The sequence below is a fragment of the Grampus griseus genome (assembly GCF_964374135.1).
Source record: "Grampus griseus genome assembly, chromosome: 8".
In the NCBI taxonomy this organism is placed as follows: Eukaryota; Metazoa; Chordata; class Mammalia; order Artiodactyla; family Delphinidae; genus Grampus; species Grampus griseus.
In genome coordinates, this window is record NC_139002.1 from 108,253,919 (window position 1) to 108,273,977 (window position 20,059).

The following is a 20,059-nucleotide window of genomic DNA, read 5'->3' on the forward strand; positions in this document are numbered from 1 at the left end:
GGGATGAGGATGTCGCTTTACAGCCTGGAGACTTCAGCTACTGGAGGAGACCTACGCATAAAGACTCCCTCCTCCCTCACTGGAAGGACTTCTACCAGGTGTCACTGACTAATCCCTGTGCCACGAAGCTCCCAGAGTTAGACTTCTGGATTCATGTGTCCCATCTTAGAAAGGACCCCAAACCTGAGTGGACCTGCAGCCCAACTCAAGACTGAAAGCTAAGAATTCCTAAGGACTGAAGCAGACAGCTTTCCAGAGATCAGAGAGATCCGGCCCAGGCCTGTGAAACCTGTTTCAGCCAATTCTGTATCACTCAGCCAAGTCATGCTGCTATAGTTGTAATTGTCCTTTCTTTGGCCTCCTTGCCGCCCTCTAGTTTGGCTGTAATGCACCCCTTTGCTCCCACCTTACAAGAACTCTCATTCCACCAACCTTACTGATCGCTGGTGATGATGAACCTGAACTGGAGGCCTGGCCATTATCCTTAGAAGGGTGGTGAAACCTGTCTGGCAGAGATACAAGGTTTTCCTTTGGCATCTTTGTGGCTATACTTAAATTGGCACCTGACATTACAGCATTCCATTGGGTGCCCCACCCCTAAAGGAATCCCTCTCACTTAAGCCTGGACTCTTACCGAAAAGCTTTCCAGTGTTCCAGAAGCATTAATGGGACTGGTGAATCTCTAGGCTACCTCCTGCACCCTTGTAACACTTGTATGTGATTCAGATGGCCATGGGTTCATTCCCCACTGGAATCTAGGAGACTGACGTCTCCTCCAGCATGTATCTCTTCGGTGGGGTGATGAAAATTTTAACGATACAGGGAATAGAAAGCTGATGTGCTTTCTTCAGTGGCGCCTCATGGGGAGCTGAACAGAGATCTGTTGAGTGGTAGGAACTAATTCACCCTAGCTTGTCCCTGGCAGATCCCCAGCCTCCATCAGAACCTCACCCACAGTAACCAAACTCACCTGTTACTCCAAATATATTGAAATTTAAGATATTCCTCTAACTATCCTCACGGTGCTAAACAGAACCACTTATCATGCGTTGTTTATAAATGACTGATTTTGATCATGAGATCTCTTTTATTCCAGGAAAAGAAAAAACCCTGTGTTTAGAAAACACTGGTTATTTCCTTCTGTGTGGAAGGAATGCATACCCCACACTTGCCCTAAATGGGAAGTGCGCTTGGAGCCCTGTCCTCACTCCTGATGCTGGAGTTGGGAAAACCCTGCCTTCCATCGCCCTTGGGCCCAATCTGGGTTCCTTCTCCTGCCGTCTTGAGAGAGCACATCGTAGCTGGGATGGATACAATTTTGGGTGGATGCCTACAGATACGCTCCTGGTAGATAGAAAGGGATTTGCCCTTTGGACTTTTTCCCTTGAGTTGGAGTAGCAGAACTTGAAAAGGCAGTTAAGAATCTCATCAGATTCATGGCTGCTACCTTAATGCTTATGTCAGAGCTTTTGAATATCAACAAACCCAAGTAGACAGCCTAGCAGAAGTTGTCTTACAAAACTGCAGAGCCCTAAACGTCCACACTGCATAGCATGGGGGAACCTGTGCCCTGCTTGAGGAAGAATGCTGCGGGGTTTTTTGTTTTTTAAAATTTTATTTATTTACTTATTTATTTTTGGATGTGTTGGGTCTTCATTGCTGCACGCGAGCTTTCTCTAGTTGCGGTGAGCAGGGGCTACTATTCGTTGCGGTGCACAGGGTTCTCGTAGCGGTGGCTTCTCATTGCCCACTTCTCATTGCGTGGGCTTCAGGAGTTGTGGCACACGGGCTCCGTAGTTGTGGCTTGCGGGCTCTAGAGCACAGGCTCAGTAGTTGTGGCTCTAGAGCGCAGGCTCAGAAGTCTTGGGACTTCCCTGGTTCTTAACCAGGGAAGTCCCAAGAATGCTGTTTTTATGTTAACAAATCGGGAAAAGTAACACAAGACTGAAAGTAGTGAAAGAGGGCTTCCCTGGTGGCTCGGTGGTTAAGAATCTGCCTGCCAATGCAGGGGACACGGTTTCGAGCCCTGGTCCGGGAAGATCCCACATGCCACGGAGCAACTAAGCCCACGTGCCACAACTACTGAAGCCCGTGCGCCTGGAGCCCGTGCTCTGCAACAAGAGAAGCCACCGCAATGAGAAGCCCATGCACTGCAACAAAGAGTAGACCCTGCTTGCCACAGCTAGAGAAAGCCCGCATGCAGCAACGAAGACCCAACGCAGCCAAAAATAAATTAATTAAAAAAAAATAATAAAAATAATGGAAGATAATATCAAACTATTAACTGAAATAGGCCATACCGCCGGGACCTGGGCCATTTTTGACCTATTAAATATAGGCAGCTGGGGAAACAGGTTGAGAAGTTTATTCTAGTCAGTAGCTATAATTGGACTTCTGGCCATGGGAATAATCCACATGGTTAAATTTCTCCTGTTTTGTATCAGCAGGCAAATGTCTTTCTCCCAGGTGTATGTACAAAATAAAGTTGTTTTTCCTGTATGTAACTACAAAATAAAGGCTTATCCTGAAGCTCAGCTGACCATGGAAACTGAACTGACCACGTCAGAGGAACATAACTGAGGTTCCCCATTTCTCAATTGTTTTGTTAAAATGAGGCCAAGTACCTGCTTGCTGTTTTCCTCTTCCGTGGGATGAGACATCTGAGGATGGTCCTCCTCAGCTCCGAGAGACCCATAATCCACGTGCAGCTAATGGTGCCTCTGACTAAGTGAGATACCCACACAGTAAGACTGATGAGCAGTGCTTTTTGTGAAAGAGTTTAATCAAAAGGGGGGATGTGAAAGGATTTTAATCTAAAATGGAACGGAAGGATGTGAAATGGAGAATCTCTTGCGCATGCACCCTCAGAAAACATGTACCCTCAGAAAACAAAGATGGTGGGACTGATTTCCCATAAATGCTTGACTTATGAGAGATCGAAATTTATCCTCCAACCGGTGAGCATCTGCCAGGAATTTCTCCGCATCTTGGAACCACTTGCTGCATGGTCCCTAATTGGATTTTCCCCTTTTGCACTCTTTGCCCAAAGAAGCACCCCACCCCAAGCCTTCAGTGAACTCACCTGTAGCTCGCTTCAGTGTGTGTGTCCTGAATTGCAGTTTCTCTGCTGTTCCCAAATAAACTCTATTTCTGGTAACTGGAGTTTGCCTTAGTTTACCTCCTTTCTTTTAGGTTGAAAGAGACCCCAATCCACACCATACTAGCCAGGTAACCTTGGGTTAGTCACCTCACCCTTCCCATCCTCAGTGTCCTGTGCACTGGGGATGCACCCTCCCTGCCAGAGTTGCTGTGGGTATAAATTGTGGGAAATTGCCTGTCACATGGGGACCTTGCTAGTACAGAAGGTGTTGGAATTAGGTGTGTGGCTTGACTGGGTGGGGAAAACGGGACTTTGTCCGTTAAGCTGGCAGTGACAGCTGCTGCAAGAGAGAGCAGTTGGTGTGTGTGGTCTACACAGAAGGTGCTGGTGGACATAATTGTTAGACAATGGAGACTTTAATTACATAGCCAAATTGTAGTTGGTTTCAGTGTGTAACCAGTTTGGCAGTAGGTGTCAGTATCCATTCCTATTCTCTGACCCAGAAATCCTACAGTCACAATCCTACTATTGCCATATAAAGAATTACTTGGGATGGGAAGCCATGTAAACTAAGATGTGTTCATGTAGATGTTATCCGAAGTATATCAGGGGGGAAATCTTCAGTATTTAACAACTGGTAAAAGGTAAGTGTATTAGCTCTTAAAATGTTGTCATCAGATGTTATTTTGAAGACCTGCCTGTCTCATGTTTTGCATTTGTAATATATGAAAAAGCAGGAATATAAGCTTGGGAATCGGGCTTCCCTGGTGGTGCAGTGGTTAAGAATCCCCCTGCCAATGCAAGGGAGATGGGTTCAAGCCCTGGTCCAGGAAGAGCCCACGTGCCGCGGAGCAACTAAGCCTGTGCGCCACAACCACTGAGCCTGCGCTCTAGAGCCCGCGAGCCACAACTACTGAGCCCGCGTGCCACAAGTACTGACGCCCGCGTGCCTAGAGCCTGTGCTCCGCAAGAAGAGACGCAACCGCAATGAGAAGGCCGCGCACCGCAACCAAGAGTAGTCCCCGCTCACTGCAACTAGAGAAAACCCGCGCGCAGCAACGAAGAACCGACGCGGCCAAAAATAAATACATTTATTTATTTAAAAAAAAAAAGATAAAGCTTGGGAATAGCCCGGGTGCGGCTGTATGTATGCAGCAGATTGCGGAGGAGCTAAGCTGGGAGGTGTAGGAATTCGGGTTTCTGTGTGGAGTGACTTTGGACTCAGCAGAAGGTGATGGGGACCGTTGGAGGGTTTTTCCTCTCCTGATTTTCATTTGTTTCCTTAAATCATTTAGCTTTTTGAAAAAGATAATGTAACATTTATGTAGTGTTTCGAATTTTTAAAGTAATTACAATGTTTTATTTTGAAATAGAATTACCTAAGAAAGATGCACTTAAAACAATCGTAGTTCATACATTCCATTTGGAGCTGTATTTCCTAACTGAAGCGTTATTGTTCTCTTTGACCCTGAAGCACTGATGAAGGGGTCTGGGCTTTGCTCAGATACCTAAGAATGAGTCATCGACCAGTTGTCAGCTTGAAACCACCCCTCAGAGGGGCATCTGAAGTGGATTTACAACATCTAGGACTAAGGAAATGTGATCACCAAGCCTGACTGTTTTTAGCTCTGCATTTAGATAGGGCTTTGAAATTGTACTAATATCAAGTTCTGTTTAAGTCATAAATGTCTTAGAACCCACCTTTAATATTTATAGGTAGAAAGTCACCTAATCTGGAGATAATCTTTTTTTATATGTCTCTTGTGAAAGTGGGATCATAATTGAGTGTATTACATGATGTTTTTACACAAGTACTGCATCTTCAGTGTAGAAGTAGTAGAACACACAGAATAAACAAAATTTTAAAATCATTCTGAGTTAGGGTTTGAAAGGCAATGTGAGCACCAGTAAATTCTTTGAATTGCTCTAAAATAATTGGTCTAGCATAAATAAGTGTTCCTGTTTCTGAAACTTACTATAGACATAAGGCAAGTTAAAATTGATGAATTGTCTTTATTCTGAAGTCTGGTCATTTTAGTGCCAACAAGAGAAATTTTTTATGAGTAAATGTGCTTGCACTGAAAGACGTATAAGTTTTTAATTTGATGAGTTTTCACAAGTGTGTGTATGCAAGTAACCAGTACCCCATTCAAGGTCTTGACATTTCCATCACCCCAGAGCAGTCCCTCTTGCCCCTCCTTACGAGGTCCTCATCCCCCACTGAAAATCACTGTGAAAAGAGTACATTTGAAAATTTTTTTGTTTGTGAATTTTTAGTAATGTTAATTCTTTTTTAATTTGTAGGAGATAAAAACATTCAGATGGCAGATAACAGGTAAGCCAAAATGGACTTTGTTTATTGGAGTTTAAATTTTAGTTGGTGAGCAAGAGGCAAGCCTTATTTCTGTAAACATCATTAGGTGCTCCAGGTGATGGCTCTTTTTTTCCCTCTGTGTCTTTGAGCCCATAAAGAACTTGCTTTAGATGTGAAAAGTGTGTCATATATTGATACTAAAAACCTTTATGTTTTTAGAGACTTTGTGTGGCTGTCCCACAGAACCACTGTGGGCACTGTCCTAACAGCTTGGCAAGGTGGTTTTTTTTAATAACGGTGAGGAAAGTATTTCATAGGTAACACGTGTGTGTCTGTAGTTGTCTTCTGCTCAAATCTGAAGTTACTGTGGAGACACCTCTTAATGTGTTAAATAAGAAAAACACCATTGCGGTATTTATCTGTGAAACTTTTTTTAGAGTAATACTTTTTAAATATATTGTTTTAGTTTTTCAGATGGGGTTCCTTCAGATTCCTTGGAAGCTGCTAAAAATGCAAGTAATACAGGTCAGTTCACTGCACGTGGGAAAGTGAACCGTTGGAGAGTTTGCGTGCAGAGCAGGGAGGCTCCTACTCAAACCTCGGAAATCAAGTGAATAGCACAGTGCACCTCTACCTGCCGTCTCTCGCTGTTAGCGCTGATTACCAGGCGCTCAGCCTTTTTTCACCTGTGCCTTTACTTCTCTTCCCGTGATTATTCTGAAGCACGTCCCAGATATCATATTATTTTGATATGATCATAAATTCATAGATATATTACTTTTCCTCCATTTTCTTTTTTTTTTTAATACATTTATTTATTTATTTTTGGCTGCGTCGGGTCTTCGTTGCTGTGCACGGGCTTTCTCTAGTTGCGGCGAGCGGGGGCTGCTCTTCGTTGCAGTGCGCAGGCTTCTCATTGCGGTGGCTTCTCTTGTTGCGGAGCACGGACTCTAGAGCGCATGCTCAGTAGCTGTGGTGCGCGGGCTTAGTTGTTCCATGGCATATAGGATCTTCCTGGACCAGGGCTCGAACCCATGTCCCCTGCATTGGCAGGCGGATTCTCAACCGTTGCGCCTCCAGGGAAGGCCCTTTCCTCCGTTTTCAAGTATTTATCTATGCTTGTTTTTCCCTCTGAACTGTTTGAAAGCAAGTTGTGGATATTCTGGCTTTTTCTTCCTAAAACAATTTAGTATAAATTTCCTAAAAACTAGGATAAAGTCTCCTAACCACAGTGCCATTACCACAACCAAGAAATTTAATGTCGGTCCAATACTATTAGCTAATGTACAGTCATGTTCATATTCTCCTGGTTTTCTCAGCATTTCTTTTACCTCCATACCCCACACTCAAATCCAGAGCTGGCCGAGGATCACATATCACGTTTAGTTCTGTCCCCTTTATTCTAGAGTTATCTCCCCACCTTTTTTACCCTTCCTCGCAGGGACACATCAGCAGGCTGTGTGCTCCAGCTGTCTTGTAGAATGCTCTGGATGGGTCTCGTGGTTTTCTCCTCACTAGATTCAGGGTAGATGTCTTGGCAAGACAAGCACATAGGCGACCTGATGGAGTGGAATGCAGTTAGGCCTGTGATGGGGCTCCCGAGAGTGCTGACGTGGTGAAGACAGTGTCTGCCGGTCTCTGCCCTTAGGGTCCTTGGAGTAAAGGAGCTGTTGGGCACCCTGCGGGAATCCTGTTCTCCGTAAGACTCTTACGTAGGGATTCGGGCACCACTGATGATCCTTGCTGAATGCGTGATGACGTTGGTGGTCACCAAAGGGTGTTTTTCTAATCCTATCAATCTAACATATTAACATCTATTAAAGAAATACTTCCCTATTCCCCCGCTACCCCATTTTAATGTTACTATAGACTCATGGATTAGCTTTTTATTCAGTGTTTAATCATTTGCCATCATTATTCTTTTTTTAATAAATTAATTATTTTATACAGCAGGTTCTTATTAGTCATCCATTTTATAAACATCAGTGTATACATGTCAATCCCAATCGCCCAATTCATCACACCACCAGCCCCACTCCCCGCCGCTTCCCCCCTTGGTGTCCATACGTTTGTTCTCTACATCTGTGTCTCAATTTCTGCCCTGCAAACCAGTTAATCTGTACCATTTTTCTACGTTCCACATATATTTGTTAATATACAGTATTTGTTTTTCTCTTTCTGACTTCACTCTGTATGACAGTCTTTAGATCCATCCACATCTCTACAAATGACCCAGTTTCGTTCCTTTTTATGGCTGAGTAATGCTCCATTGTATATATGTACCACATCTTCTATATCCATTCATCTGTCGATGGACACTTAGGTTGCTTCCATGTCCTGGCTACTGTAAATAGTGCTGCAGCAAACACTGGGGTGCATGTGTCTTTTTGAATTATGGTTTTCTCTGGGTATATGCCCAGTACTGGGATTGCTGGGTCATATGGTAATTCTATTTTTAGTTTTTTAAGGAACCTCCATACTGTTCTCCATAGTGGCTGTATCGATTTACATCCCCACCAACAGTGCAAGAGGGTTCCCTTTTCTCTACACCCTGTCCAGCATTTGTTTGTAGATTTTCTGATGATGCCCATTCTAACTGGTGTGAGGTGATACCTCATTGTAGTTTTGATTTGCATTTCTCTAATAATTAGTGATGTTGAGCAGCTTTTCATGTGCTTCTTGGCCATCTGTATGTCTTCTTTGGAGAAATGTCTATTTAGGTCTTCTGCCCATTTTTGGATAGGGTTCTTTGTTTTTTTAATATTGAGCTGCATGACCTGTTTATATATTTTGGAGATTAATCCTTTGTCCATTTGATTCGTTTGCGAATATTTTCTCCCATTCTGAGGGTTGTCTTTTCGTCTTGTGTATGGTTTCCTTTGCTGAGCAAAAGCTTTTAAGTTTCATTAGGTCCCATTTGTTAATAGTGGATCGAAAAAGATCTTGCTGTGATTTATGTCAGAGTGTTCTTCCTATGTTTCTAAGAGTTTTATAGTGTCTGGTCTTACATTTAGGTCTCTAACCCATTTTGAGTTTATTTGTGTGTATGGTGTTAGGGGGTATTCTAATTTCATTCTTTTACATGTAGCTGTCCAGTTTTCCCAGCACCACTTATTGAAGAGACTGTCTTTTCTCCATTGTATATTCTTGCCTCCTTTGTCATAGATTAGTTGACCATAGGTGCATGGGTTTACCTCTGGGCTTTCTATCTTGTTCCGTTGATCTGTGTTTCTGTTTTTGTGCCAGTACCATATTGTCTTGATTATTGTAGCTTTGTAGTATAGTCTAAAATCAAGGAATTTGATTCCTCCAGCTCCTTTTTTTCCCCTGAAAACTGCTTTGGCTCTTTGGGGTCTTTTGTGTCTCCATACAAATTTTAAGATGATTTGTTCCAGTTCCATAAAAAATGCCATTGGTAATTTGATAGGGATTGCATTGAATCTGTAGATTGCTTTGGGTAGTATAGTCATTTTCACAATATTGATTCTTCCAATCCAAGAACATGGTATATCTCTCCATCTGTTGGTATCACCTTTAATTTCTTTCATCAGTGTCTTATAGTTTTGTGCATACAGGTCTTTTGTCCCCCTGGGTAGGTTTATTCCTAAGTATTTTCTTCTTTTTGTTGCAGTGGTAAATGGGAGTGTTTCCTTAATTTCTCTTTCAGATTTTTCATCACTAGTGTATAGGAATGCAAGAGATTTCTGTACGTTAATTTTGTATCCTCTAACTTTACCAAATTCATTGATGAGCTCCAGTAGTCTTCTGGTAGCATCTTTAGGATTCTCTATGTATAGTATCATGTCACCTGCAAACAGTGACAGTTTGACTTCTTCTTTTCCAATTTGTATTCCTTTTATTTCTTTTTCTTCTCTGATTGCCGTGGCTAGGACTTCCAAAACTATGTTGAATAATAGTGGTGAGAGTGGACATCCTTGTCTTGTTCCTGATCTTAGAGGAAATGCTTTCAGTTTTTCACCATTGAGAATGATGTTGGCTGTGGATTTGTCATATATGGCCTTTATTATGTTGAGGTAAGTTCCCTCTATGCCCACTTTCTGGAGAGTTTTTATCATAAATGGTGTTGAATTTTGTCAAAAGCTTTTTCTGCATCTATTGAGATGATCATAATGGTTTTTATTCTTCAGTTTGTTAATGTGGTGTATCACATTGATTGATTTGCAAATATTGAAGAATCCTTGCATCCCTGGGATAAATCCCACTTGATCATGGTGTATGATCCTTTTAATGTGTTGTTGGATTCTGTTTGCTAGTATATTGTTGAGGATTTTTCCATCTATATTCATCAGTGATATTGGTCTGTAATTTTCTTTTTTTGTAGTATCTTTGTCTGTTTTTGGTATCAGGGTGACGGTGATGGCCTCATAGATTGAGTTTGGGCGTGTTCCTTCCTCTGCAGTTTTTTGGAAGAGTTTGAGAAGGATGGGTGTTAGCTCTTCTCTAAATGTTTGATAGAATTCACCCGTGAAGCCATCTGGTCCTGAACTTTTGTTTGTTGGAAGATTTTTAATCACAGTTTCAATTTCATTACTTGTGATTGGTCCGTTCATATTTTCTATTTCTTCCTGGTTCAGTATTGGAAGGTTATACCTCTCTAAGGATTTGTCCATTTCTTCCAGGTTGTCCATTTTATTGGCATAGGGTTGCTTGTAGTAGTCTCTTAGGATGCTTTGTATTTCTGTGGTGTCTGTTGTAACTTCTCCTTTTTCATTTCTAATTTTATTGATTTGAGTACTCTCCCTCTTTTTCTTGATGAGTCTGGCTAATGGTTCACCAATTTTTTTTATCTTCTCAAAGAACCAGCTTTTAGTTTTATTGATCTTTGCTATTGTTTTCTATATTTCTATTTCATTTATTTCTGCTCTGATCTTTATGATTTCTTTCCTTCTGCTAACTTTGGGTTTTGTTTGTTCTTCTTTCTCTGGTTCCTTTAGGTGTGAGGTTAGATTGTTTATTTGAGATGTTTCTTGTTTCTTGAGGTAGGCTTGTATAGCTATAAACTTCCCTCTTAGAACTGCTTTTGCTGCATCCCATAGGTTTTGGATTGTCATGTTTTCATTGCCATTTGTCTCTTGGTATTTTTTAATTTCCTCTTTGATTTCTTCAGTGATCTCTTGGTTATTTAGTAACGTATTGTTTAGCCTCCATGTGTTTGTGTTTTTTACGTTTTTTCCCCTGGAATTGATTTCTAATCTCATAGTGTTGTGGTCAGAAAAGATGCTTGATGTGATTTCTATTTTCTTAAATTTACTGAGGTTTGATTTGTGACTTAAGATGTGATCTGTCCTGGAGAATATTCCATGAGCACTTGAGAAGAAAGTGTAATCTGCTGTTTTTGGATGGAATGTCCTATAAATATCAATTAAATCTATCTGGTCGGGCTTCTCTGGTGGCGCAGTGGTTGAGAGTCCGCCTGCCGATGCAGGGGACACGGGTTTGTGCCCCGGTCCGGGAAGATCCCACATGCCGCAGAGCAGCTGGGCCTGTGAGCCATGGCCGCTGAGCCTGCGCGTCTGGAGCCTGTGCTCCGCAACGGGAGAGGCCACAACAGTGAGAGGCCCGTGTACCGCAAAAAAAAAAAAAAATCTATCTGGTCTATTGTGTTGTTTAAAGCTTGTGTTTACTTACTAATTTTCTGTTTGGATGATCTGTCCATTGGTGTAAGTGAGGTGTTAAATTCCCCCACTATTGTGTTACTGTCGACTTCCTCTTTTATAGCTGTTAGCAGTTGCCTTATGTATTGAGGTGCTCCTATGTTAGATGCATATATAATTGTTATATCTTCTTCTTGGATTAATCCCTTGATCATTATGTAGTGTCCTTCCTTGTCTCTTGTAACATTCTTTATTTTAAAGTCTGTTTTATCTGATATGAGTATTGCTACTCCAGCTTTCTTTTGATTTCTGTTTGCATGGAATATCTTTTTCCATTCCCTCGCTTTCAGTCTGTATGTGTCCCTGGGTCTGAAGTGGGTCTCTTGTAGACAGCATATATATGGGTCTTGTTTTTGTATCTATTCAGCGAGCCTGTGTCTTTTGGTTGGAGCATTTAATCCATTCACGTTTAAGGTAATTATCGATATGTATGTTCTTATTACCATTTTCTTAATTGTCTTGGGTTTGTTTTTTTTTTTTTTTTTTTTTTTTTTTTTTGGGTTTGTTTTTGTAGGTCCTCTTCTTCTCTTGTGTTTCCCACTTAGAGAAGTTCCTTTAGCAATTGTTGTAGAGCTGGTTTGGTGGTACTGAATTCTCTTAGCTTTTGCTTGTCTGTAAAACCTTTGATTTCTCTATCAAATCTGAGTGAGATCCTTGTGGGGTAGAGTAATCTTGGTTGTAGGTTCTTCCCTTTCATCACTTTAAATATATCATGCCACTCCCTTCTGGCTTGTAGAGTTTCTGCTGAGAAATCAGCTGTTAATCTTATGGGAGTTTCCTTGTATGTTATTTGTCGTTTTTCCCTTGCTGCTTTCAGTCAGTTTTTTTTGTCTTTAATTTTTACCAGTTTGATTACCGTGTGCCTCCGCATGTTTCTCCCTGGGTTTATCCTGCCTGGGACCCTCTGTGCTTCCTGGACTTCGGTGGCTGTTTCCTTTCCCATGTTCGGGAAGTTTTCGACTATAATCTCTTCAAATACTTTCTCGGGTGCTTTCTGTCTCTCTTCTCCTTCTGGGACCCCTATAATGCGAATGCTGTTGCGTTTAATGTTGCCCCAGAGGTCTCTTAGGCTGTCTTCATTCTTTTCATTCTTTTTTCTTTATTCTGTTCCGCAGCAGTGAATTCCACCATTCTGTCTTCCAGGTCACTTATCTGTTCTTCTGCCTCAGTTATTCTGCTGTTGATTCCTTCTAGTGTATTTTTCATTTCAGTTATGGTGTTGTTCATCTCTGTTCTTTAATCGTTCTAGATCTTTGTTAAACATTTCTTGCATCTCCTCCATCTTTGCCTCCATTCTTTTTCCGAGGTCCTGGATCATCTTCACTATCATTATTCTGAATTCTTCTTCTGGAAGGTTGCCTATCTCCACTTCATTTAGTTGTTTTTCTGGGGTTTTATCTTGTTCCTTCATCTGGTACATAGCCCTCTGCCTTTTCATCTTGTCTGTCTTTCTGTGAATGTGGTTTTTGTTCCACAGGCTGCAGGATTGTAGTTCTTCTTGCTTCTGCTGTCTGCCCTCTGGTGGATGAGGCTATCTAAGAGGCTTGTGCCAGTTTCCTGATGGGAGGGACTGGTGGTGGGTAGAGCTGGGTGTTGCTCTGGTGGGCAGAACTCAGTTAATCCGCTTGTTTGCTGATGGGTTGGGCTGGGTTCCCTCCTGTTGGTTGTTTGGCCTGAGGCGACCCAACACTGGAGCCTACCCAGGCTCTTTGGTGGGGCTAATGGTGGACTCTGGGAGGGCTCACCCCAAGGAGTACTTCCCAGAACTTCTACTGCCAGTGTCCTTGTCCCCCTGGTGAGCCACAGCCATCCCCCACCTCTGCAGGAGACCCTCCAACACTAGCAGGTAGGTCTGGTTCAGTCTCCGCTGGGGTCACTGCTCCTTCCCCTGGGTCCCGATGGGCACACTACTTTGTGTGTGCCCTCCAAGAGTGGAGTCTCTGTTTCCCCCAGTCCTGTCAGAGTCCTGTAATCAAATCCCGCTAGCCTTCAAAGTCTGATTCTCGAGGAACTCCTCCTTCCCTTGCTGGATCCCCAGGTTGGGAAGCCTGACATGGGGCTCAGAACCTTCCCTCCAGTGGGTGGACTTGTGTGGTATAAGTGTTCTCCAGTTTGTGAGTCACCCACCCAGCAGTTACGGGATTTGATTTTACTGTGATTGCACCCCTCCTATCATCTCATAGTGGCTTCTCCTTTGTCTTTGGATGTGGGGTGTCTTTTTGGTGAGTTCCAGTGTCTTCCTGTCGATCATTGTTCAGCAGTTAGTTGTGATTCTGGTGTCCTCGCAGGAGGGAGTGAGCGCACGTACTTCTACTCCACCATCTTCCCTCACTGTCCATCGTTATTCTTTTTTGTGTGCAGATTGTCCCATTTGCCAATGGGGTCCCTGTAAGCTGGCTTCTGTGTCCTTTTGCTGCGTCCCCGTCCATTTTGAGTTCTCTGTAGCTTTGTGGCATAGGCGATGGTCCATTTTCCCGTGAACTTTCCTTTCCCCAGACCTGGAATCTACATTTATGCAAGGAGGCCTGTATCTTTTAGTTGGGACAGAGATTTAAAAACCAAAATATAACTCCCACCTGCCATTCTTTCTAGACCTTTCCGTGGCCAGAACCAGCGATGTGTGTGTGTATGTTTAGTATTTACATGCAGTTTTGTACATACACAGTTACATATGTTTTATACACATACACGGTGCTTCATGTTAATGATTGGGATTGTAGTTAAAAGGTAAAATTGAGTGCATACACGTTGTGTTCAGCTTGCCCGCATCACTGTCTTACAAAAGGTGGGGGAGAACTCTAGGTCTGCGCTGCCTTTTGAGTCGGGTGAGGGCCCTAAGTTTGGGTTTCCATACAGTGTCGCTGAGAGGGAATCTTTTCAACACAGAGCCTGTGCCGCGAGCCAGGTGTGAACCAGTCTGTGGCACAGCTGACCTCCCTCTCAGCGTCGTGTTTGTTCTTCAGGAGTCGGTACAGTGTGTGTGAGCTGTCGAGGTCGCAGGGCAGAGGGGCGGGGGCTCCTGGGAGGAGGCGGGTTTGGGCAGGAGGGCAAGGTGGGTGAAGGTGGAGGCAGAGAGCGCCTGGAAGGTCTGGTGCCCCCAGGGAGCTGGTGGGAGTCGCGCTTTCCTGAGCTGGGGCACAAGTGCGCGCTGATTTCCTGAGCCACGGGCACCTTGTCCCCGTCCTCGGCTTCCGGAAGGGAGGTAGACTGCCTGAACTTAGCAAGTGACAGTGTCCTCGGACCTCGGAGGGGACTGGGGCTTGTGCCGCTAAGGTGAGGAGCAGAACTCTCCAGGTACCCCCGGTGTGTTTGTAACCATCCCCTCAGTGATTAACACGGAGGATCGAATGCCTTTACAAGTAAATGTTTTTGAAACAGATGTTGTTTCTTTTTAACTCTTGATAGAAAAGCTCGCAGACCAGGTGATGCAGAATCCTCAAGTTTTGGCAGCTTTACAGGAACGACTTGACAGTGTCTCCCACACTCCTTCGAGCTACATCGAGACGTAAGTATGCTGCGAGGGAGACGACGCAACTTTAAGAGACAAAGAATAAACCTCTCCTGGTTCCTTAGACTAGGAATAAGTATGTTTTTCATTCAGTAGACCTTGCCTGCTGAGAGCCAGGCTCTGGGGTCCCGAAGGTGACTGCTGGGGTCAGAGCCTGGTAGAAGCTACAGGCCTGTGAGGGCCAGGGTAGTGCGGTGTGTCAAGTTATGGGCGAGTGTACGGTGCCAGCCTGCAGGGTGAGAGGCCTTCACAGGTCCCGTGAGCAGGCGGACTGGGGCGTCAGCAGGGGGCGGAGGTACAGGCAGATGGGGGCAGTGCTTTCTCTTCACGGTGGCTCCTGGTTCGCTAAGAGACCCAGTCCTGCCCGGCTCACCTATGTGAGCCTGCAACAGCGAAACGTGGCTTATTTGGACGAGGTCTGTGTCTCTGTTGTACTGCACAGTGAACACCGTAAGGATGCCCACCCTCCAGGCCCTTGGACTGCTCGTCTCGGGGCCTCAGCTGCTCCGGGCTTCCCTCCTCCGGTCAGTGCACGGCTGCGTCTCAGAGAGTCACCCCGCACACACACTGGCTGGCCCACGCGGGACTGGGGACAAGGGGGCACAGAGGGGGCACGCTTGGGGTCTGCTCTGCCCGTAGAGAGGGTTCTTCCGGGGGATGACCTAGTGGGGAAGGTGGGGTGTGGTGATGCTGGGTGCAGGTAGGAGAGCTGAGTGTAAGTGGTGCTTTCTAGTTTCTGGCTTCAGAAACTGGGTGAATGGGGTGGGTGGCATTCACTGAGAGGAAATGGGGGAGGGGAACAAGGTTTTGTGCGATAGAATTAGTTCCACGTTCCATGCTGTACGTGACGTGCCTGTTGTGGGGAGAAGAATGGTGTGTAGTTACTCTTACTGTCTGGAGGCTGGCTGGGGAGGATATCTGGGTTCAGTTGGCTTAGAGGTCCTTGTATTTTTACTCCATTAGGAAGATTAGAAAGTTAGGAAATAACGTTAGGTTGTGTAATTAACGTAGAAAAGAAGTACAGATGTTAATGTATTCAGCGTTACTAAATTCTTACTCTGCTTTTTCCTTGTTCTCTAACTAGCAGTAGTTCTAGAACGGTTTCTGTAGTTGGCAGTCTGTAGTGAAGGACCTTTGTCCAAACTGAGGTTGCCGTGGGTATGATTATACCAGGACAGGGTCCTTTGTGATTCAAGGCTTTTCTACTACACTTGACCCTCTGTATCCACGGGTTCCCTGGGTTGTAGATTTGCAGATTCAACCAACTGTGGATCAAAAATATTGGGGGAAAACTTTTCCAGAAAGTTCCAGAAAGCAAAACTTGAATTTGCCTCACGCCAGCAACTATTTACATGACATTTACATTGTATTAGGTATGGTAAGCAATCTAGTGCTGATATATAGTATACGGGAGGATGTGCTTAGTGTGCAAACACTATACCATTTCATATAAGGGACTTGGGCATCCATGGGTTTTGATATTCACAGGGTTCTGGAACCAGTCCCCCTTGATGGCTGTATTTTCTAAACAGTGCTGTGCTTGGGAGCTGCCTGGTACTGTATACCATTAGACTAATGCCAGCCCTGCCCTTGAGGAGTCAGCCCACGTGGAGGAGGACTCAGAGGGCAGGACCCAGGCCCACCAAGGGGGATAGTGTGGGTCTTTGTGGGGCCCAGGAGTCTGCTCTTGTTTTTAAAAAATTAATTTATTTGGTTGCACCGGGTCTTAGTTGCGGCAGGCGGGCTCCTTAGTTGCAGCATGTGGGAGCTAGTTCCTGACCAGCGATGGAACCTGGGCCCCCTGCATTGGGAGAGCAGCGTCTTAACTAACCACTGCACCACCAGGGAAGTCTGCAGTAGTCTGCTCTTTGTTCCAGATTGTGACTCAGGACTTCAGGTTAAACAAATGATTTTAATGGGTTTAAAATGTTTTTTCCCTTCTGATTTATAAAAGTAAGGCATACAAACTAAAATGTTTCTTAGAAGGTAAAAAGTATCAAAGGGCTAAGGAGCTGGTAGTTGTCTGACTCTAGACTAGAATGCACGCCTTGTCTCTGTCGTCTCTGGTTTTTCCCTTGCTGTGTCAGCAGGAGCTCGTCCTGTGGTGCTGAGTATTCCTTGAGGACACGGTTGTGGACAGGCCGTTTTAATCCTGCTCATCTTGTCATTGTTCCCAGTCTTTCACTTTTACAAATAATACATCAGTGGTCACTCCAGCACATAAACATTTGGTTATTTCCTTAGGATAAATTCTTAGAAGTAGATGCAAAGAATATTTTCAAGGTTCTTGTTTACCCTTAAGAAAGATGAGTCAATTAGAGGGCCTCTGCCCTCAGCCTCATCAAACCTGGGAATTTCTAAAATTTTCTTCTCTCTTTTATTTAAAAAAATTTTTTTGACTGCACCTCGAAGCTTGTGGGATCTTACTTCCCCGACCAGGGGTTGAACCAGGCCCTCAGCAGTGACAGTGCAGAGTCCTAAGCACTGGACTGCAGGGAAGTCCCCCCTGGGAATTATTTTTTAATTGCCAATTTGGTAAGGAAGAGACAGCAGTTCTTTTAAATTTACATTCTTTTGGCTATTTCATGAGATTGGACCTTTCTTCCGTGTTTCATTACCTGTATTTTTTGTGAATTATCTTTCAGCTTCCTCCTCCGCCACCGCCCTGCTTTTGGTGGGGGGGCGGGGAGGTGGTGTTTGTCCTTAATGATTTTTAGGAGCTCGTTTTCATGGTAAGGGTGTTAATTCTATGTTAATGTTAATTTATTTTAGTAAAAAATAAGCATGCCGCCTTATTTTGCAGGCATATGGATGTTTTATTTTTTATTCCCTCTCTTTTAGTTTACCTAAAGCAGTAAAAAGAAGAATCAACGCACTGAAACAGCTTCAGGTGAAATGTGCTCATATAGAAGCCAAGTTCTATGAAGAAGTTCATGACTTAGAAAGAAAGTATGCAGCATTATACCAGCCTCTCTTTGACAAGGTAGGGAACTCTGTTAGTAAACTTAATTAGTATATTTCAGAAAGTTCTTCAGGCAAAACATCCAGATGTACCCAGTGAATCATTGACTGTTACTCTTTTTTTTTTTGACATCTTCATTGGAGTATAATTGCTTTACAATGGTGTGTTAGTTTCTGCTGTATAACAAAGTGAATCAGCTATACATATATCCCCGTATCTCTTCCCTCTTGCGTCTCCCTCCCTCCCACCCTCCCTATCCCACCCCTCTAGGTGGACACAAAGCACCGAGCTGATCTCCATGTGCTATGTGGCTGCTTCCCACTAGCTATCTGTTTTACATTTCATAATGTATATATGTCCATGCCACTCTCTCACGTCGTCCCAGCTTACCCTTCCCCCTCGCAGTGTCCTCAACTCCATTCTCTATGTCTGCGTCTTTATTTCTGTCCTGCCCCTAGGTTCTTCGGAACCATTTTTTTTTTTAGATTCCATATATATGTGTTAGCATACGGTATTTGTTTTTCTCTTTCTGACTTACTTCACTCTGTATGACAGACTCTAGGTCTATCCACCTCACTACAAATAACTCAATTTCGTTTCTTTTTATGGCTGAGTGATATTCCATTGTATATATGTGCCACATCTTCTTTATCCATTCATCTGTCGATGGACACTTATATTGCTTCCATGTCCTGGCTATTGTAAATAGAGCTGCAGTGAACATTGTGGTACATGGCTCTTTGAATTATGGTTTTCTCAGGGTATATGCCCGGTAGTGGAATTGCTGGGTCGTATGGTAATTCTATTTTTAGTTTTTTAAGGAAGCTCCTTGCTGTTCTCCATAGTGGCTGTATCGATTTACATTCCCACCAACAGTGCAAGAGGGTTCCCTTTTCTCCACATTTATTGTTTGTAGATTTTTTGATGATGGCCATTTTGACTGGTGTGAGGTGATACCTCATTGTAGTTTTGATTTGCATTTCTCTAATGACTAGTGATGTTGAGCATCCTTTCATGTGTTTGTTGGCAATCTGTATATCTTCTTTGGAGAAATGTCTGTTTAGGTCTTCTGCCCATTTTTGGATTGGGTTGTTTTTTTTGTTTGTTTGTTTTTGCGGTACACGGGCCTCTCACTGTTGTGGCCTCTCCCGTTGCAGAGCACAAACTCAGCGGCCATGGCTCACGGGCCCAGCCGCTCCACGGCATGTGGGATCTTCCCGGACTGGGGCACGAACCCGTGTCCCCTGCATCGGCAGGCGGACTCTCAACCACTGCGCCATCAGGGAAGCCTGTTTTTTTTTGATATTGAGCTGCATGTACTGCTTGTAAATTTTGGAGATTAATCCTTTGTCAGTTGCTTCATTTGCAAATACTTTCTCACATTCTGAGGGTTGTCTTTTCATCTTGTTTATGTTTTCCTTTGCTGTGCAAAAGCTTTTAAGTTTCATTAGGTCCCATTTCTTTATTTTTGTTTTTATTTTCATTTCTCTAGGAGGTGGGTCAAAAAGGATCTTGCTATGATTGATGTCGTAGAGTGTTATGCCTATGTTTTCCTGTAAGAGTTTGATAGTGTCTGGCCTTACATTTAGGTCTTTAATCCATTTTGAGTTTATTTTTGTGTATGGTGTTAGGGAGTGTTCTAATTTCATTCTTTTGCATGTAGCTGTCCAGTTTTCCCAGCACCACTTCCTGAAGAGGCTGTCTTTTCTCCATTGTATATTCTTGCCTCCTTTATCAAAAACAAGGTGACCGTAGGTGCGTGGGTTTATCTCTGGGCTTTCTATCCTGTTCCATTGATCTGTATTTCTGATTCTGTGCCAGTACCATACTGTCTTGATTACTGTAGCTTTGTAGTATAGTCTGAAGTCAGGGAGCCTGATTCCTCCACCTCCGTTTTTCTTTCTCAAGGTTGCTTTGGCTCTTTGGGGTCTTTTGTGTTTCCATACAAATTGTGAAATTTTTTGTTCTAGTTCTGTGAAAAACGCCATTGGTAGTTTGATAGGGATTGCATTGAATCTGTAGATTACTTTGGGTAGTATAGTCATTTTAATAATGTTGATTCTTCCAATCTAAGAACACAGTATATCTCGCCATCTGTTTGTATCATCTTTAATTTCTTTCATCGTCTTATAGTTTTCTGCATACAGGTCTTTTGTCTCATTTGGTAGGTTTATTCCTAGGTATTTTCTTCTTTTTGTTGCAGTGGTAAATGGGAGTGTTTCCTTAATTTCTCTTTCAGATTTTTCATCACTAGTGTATAGGAATGCAAGAGATTTCTGTGCATTAATTTTGTATCCTGCCACTTTACCAAATTCATTGATTAGCTCTAGTAGTTCTCTGGTAGCATCTTTTGGATTCTCTACGTATCGTATCACGCCATCTGCAAACAGTGACAGCTTTACTTCTTCTTTTCCAGTTTGGATTCCTTTTATTTCTTTTTCTTCTCTGATGTAGCTAAAACTTCCAAAGCTATGTTGAATAATGGTGAGAGTGGACAACC

General features: G+C 43.4%; 1 protein-coding gene across 4 annotated transcripts in view; it reads left to right on the plus strand.

The window, feature by feature from the left end:
- Window positions 1–20,059, plus strand: part of NAP1L4 (nucleosome assembly protein 1 like 4) — a 63,716-nt gene that overhangs the window by 13,878 nt on the left and 29,779 nt on the right. For all 4 annotated transcript variants that reach the window (XM_082659658.1, XM_082659655.1, XM_082659656.1 and 1 more), the window contains exons 2-5: window positions 5,405–5,435; window positions 5,881–5,939; window positions 14,495–14,594; window positions 17,439–17,580. In XM_082659658.1, the coding sequence (XP_082515784.1) occupies window positions 5,422–5,435; window positions 5,881–5,939; window positions 14,495–14,594; window positions 17,439–17,580 (315 nt within the window). In that variant the 5' untranslated portion in view covers window positions 5,405–5,421. The remainder of the gene's footprint in view (window positions 1–5,404; window positions 5,436–5,880; window positions 5,940–14,494; window positions 14,595–17,438; window positions 17,581–20,059) is intronic.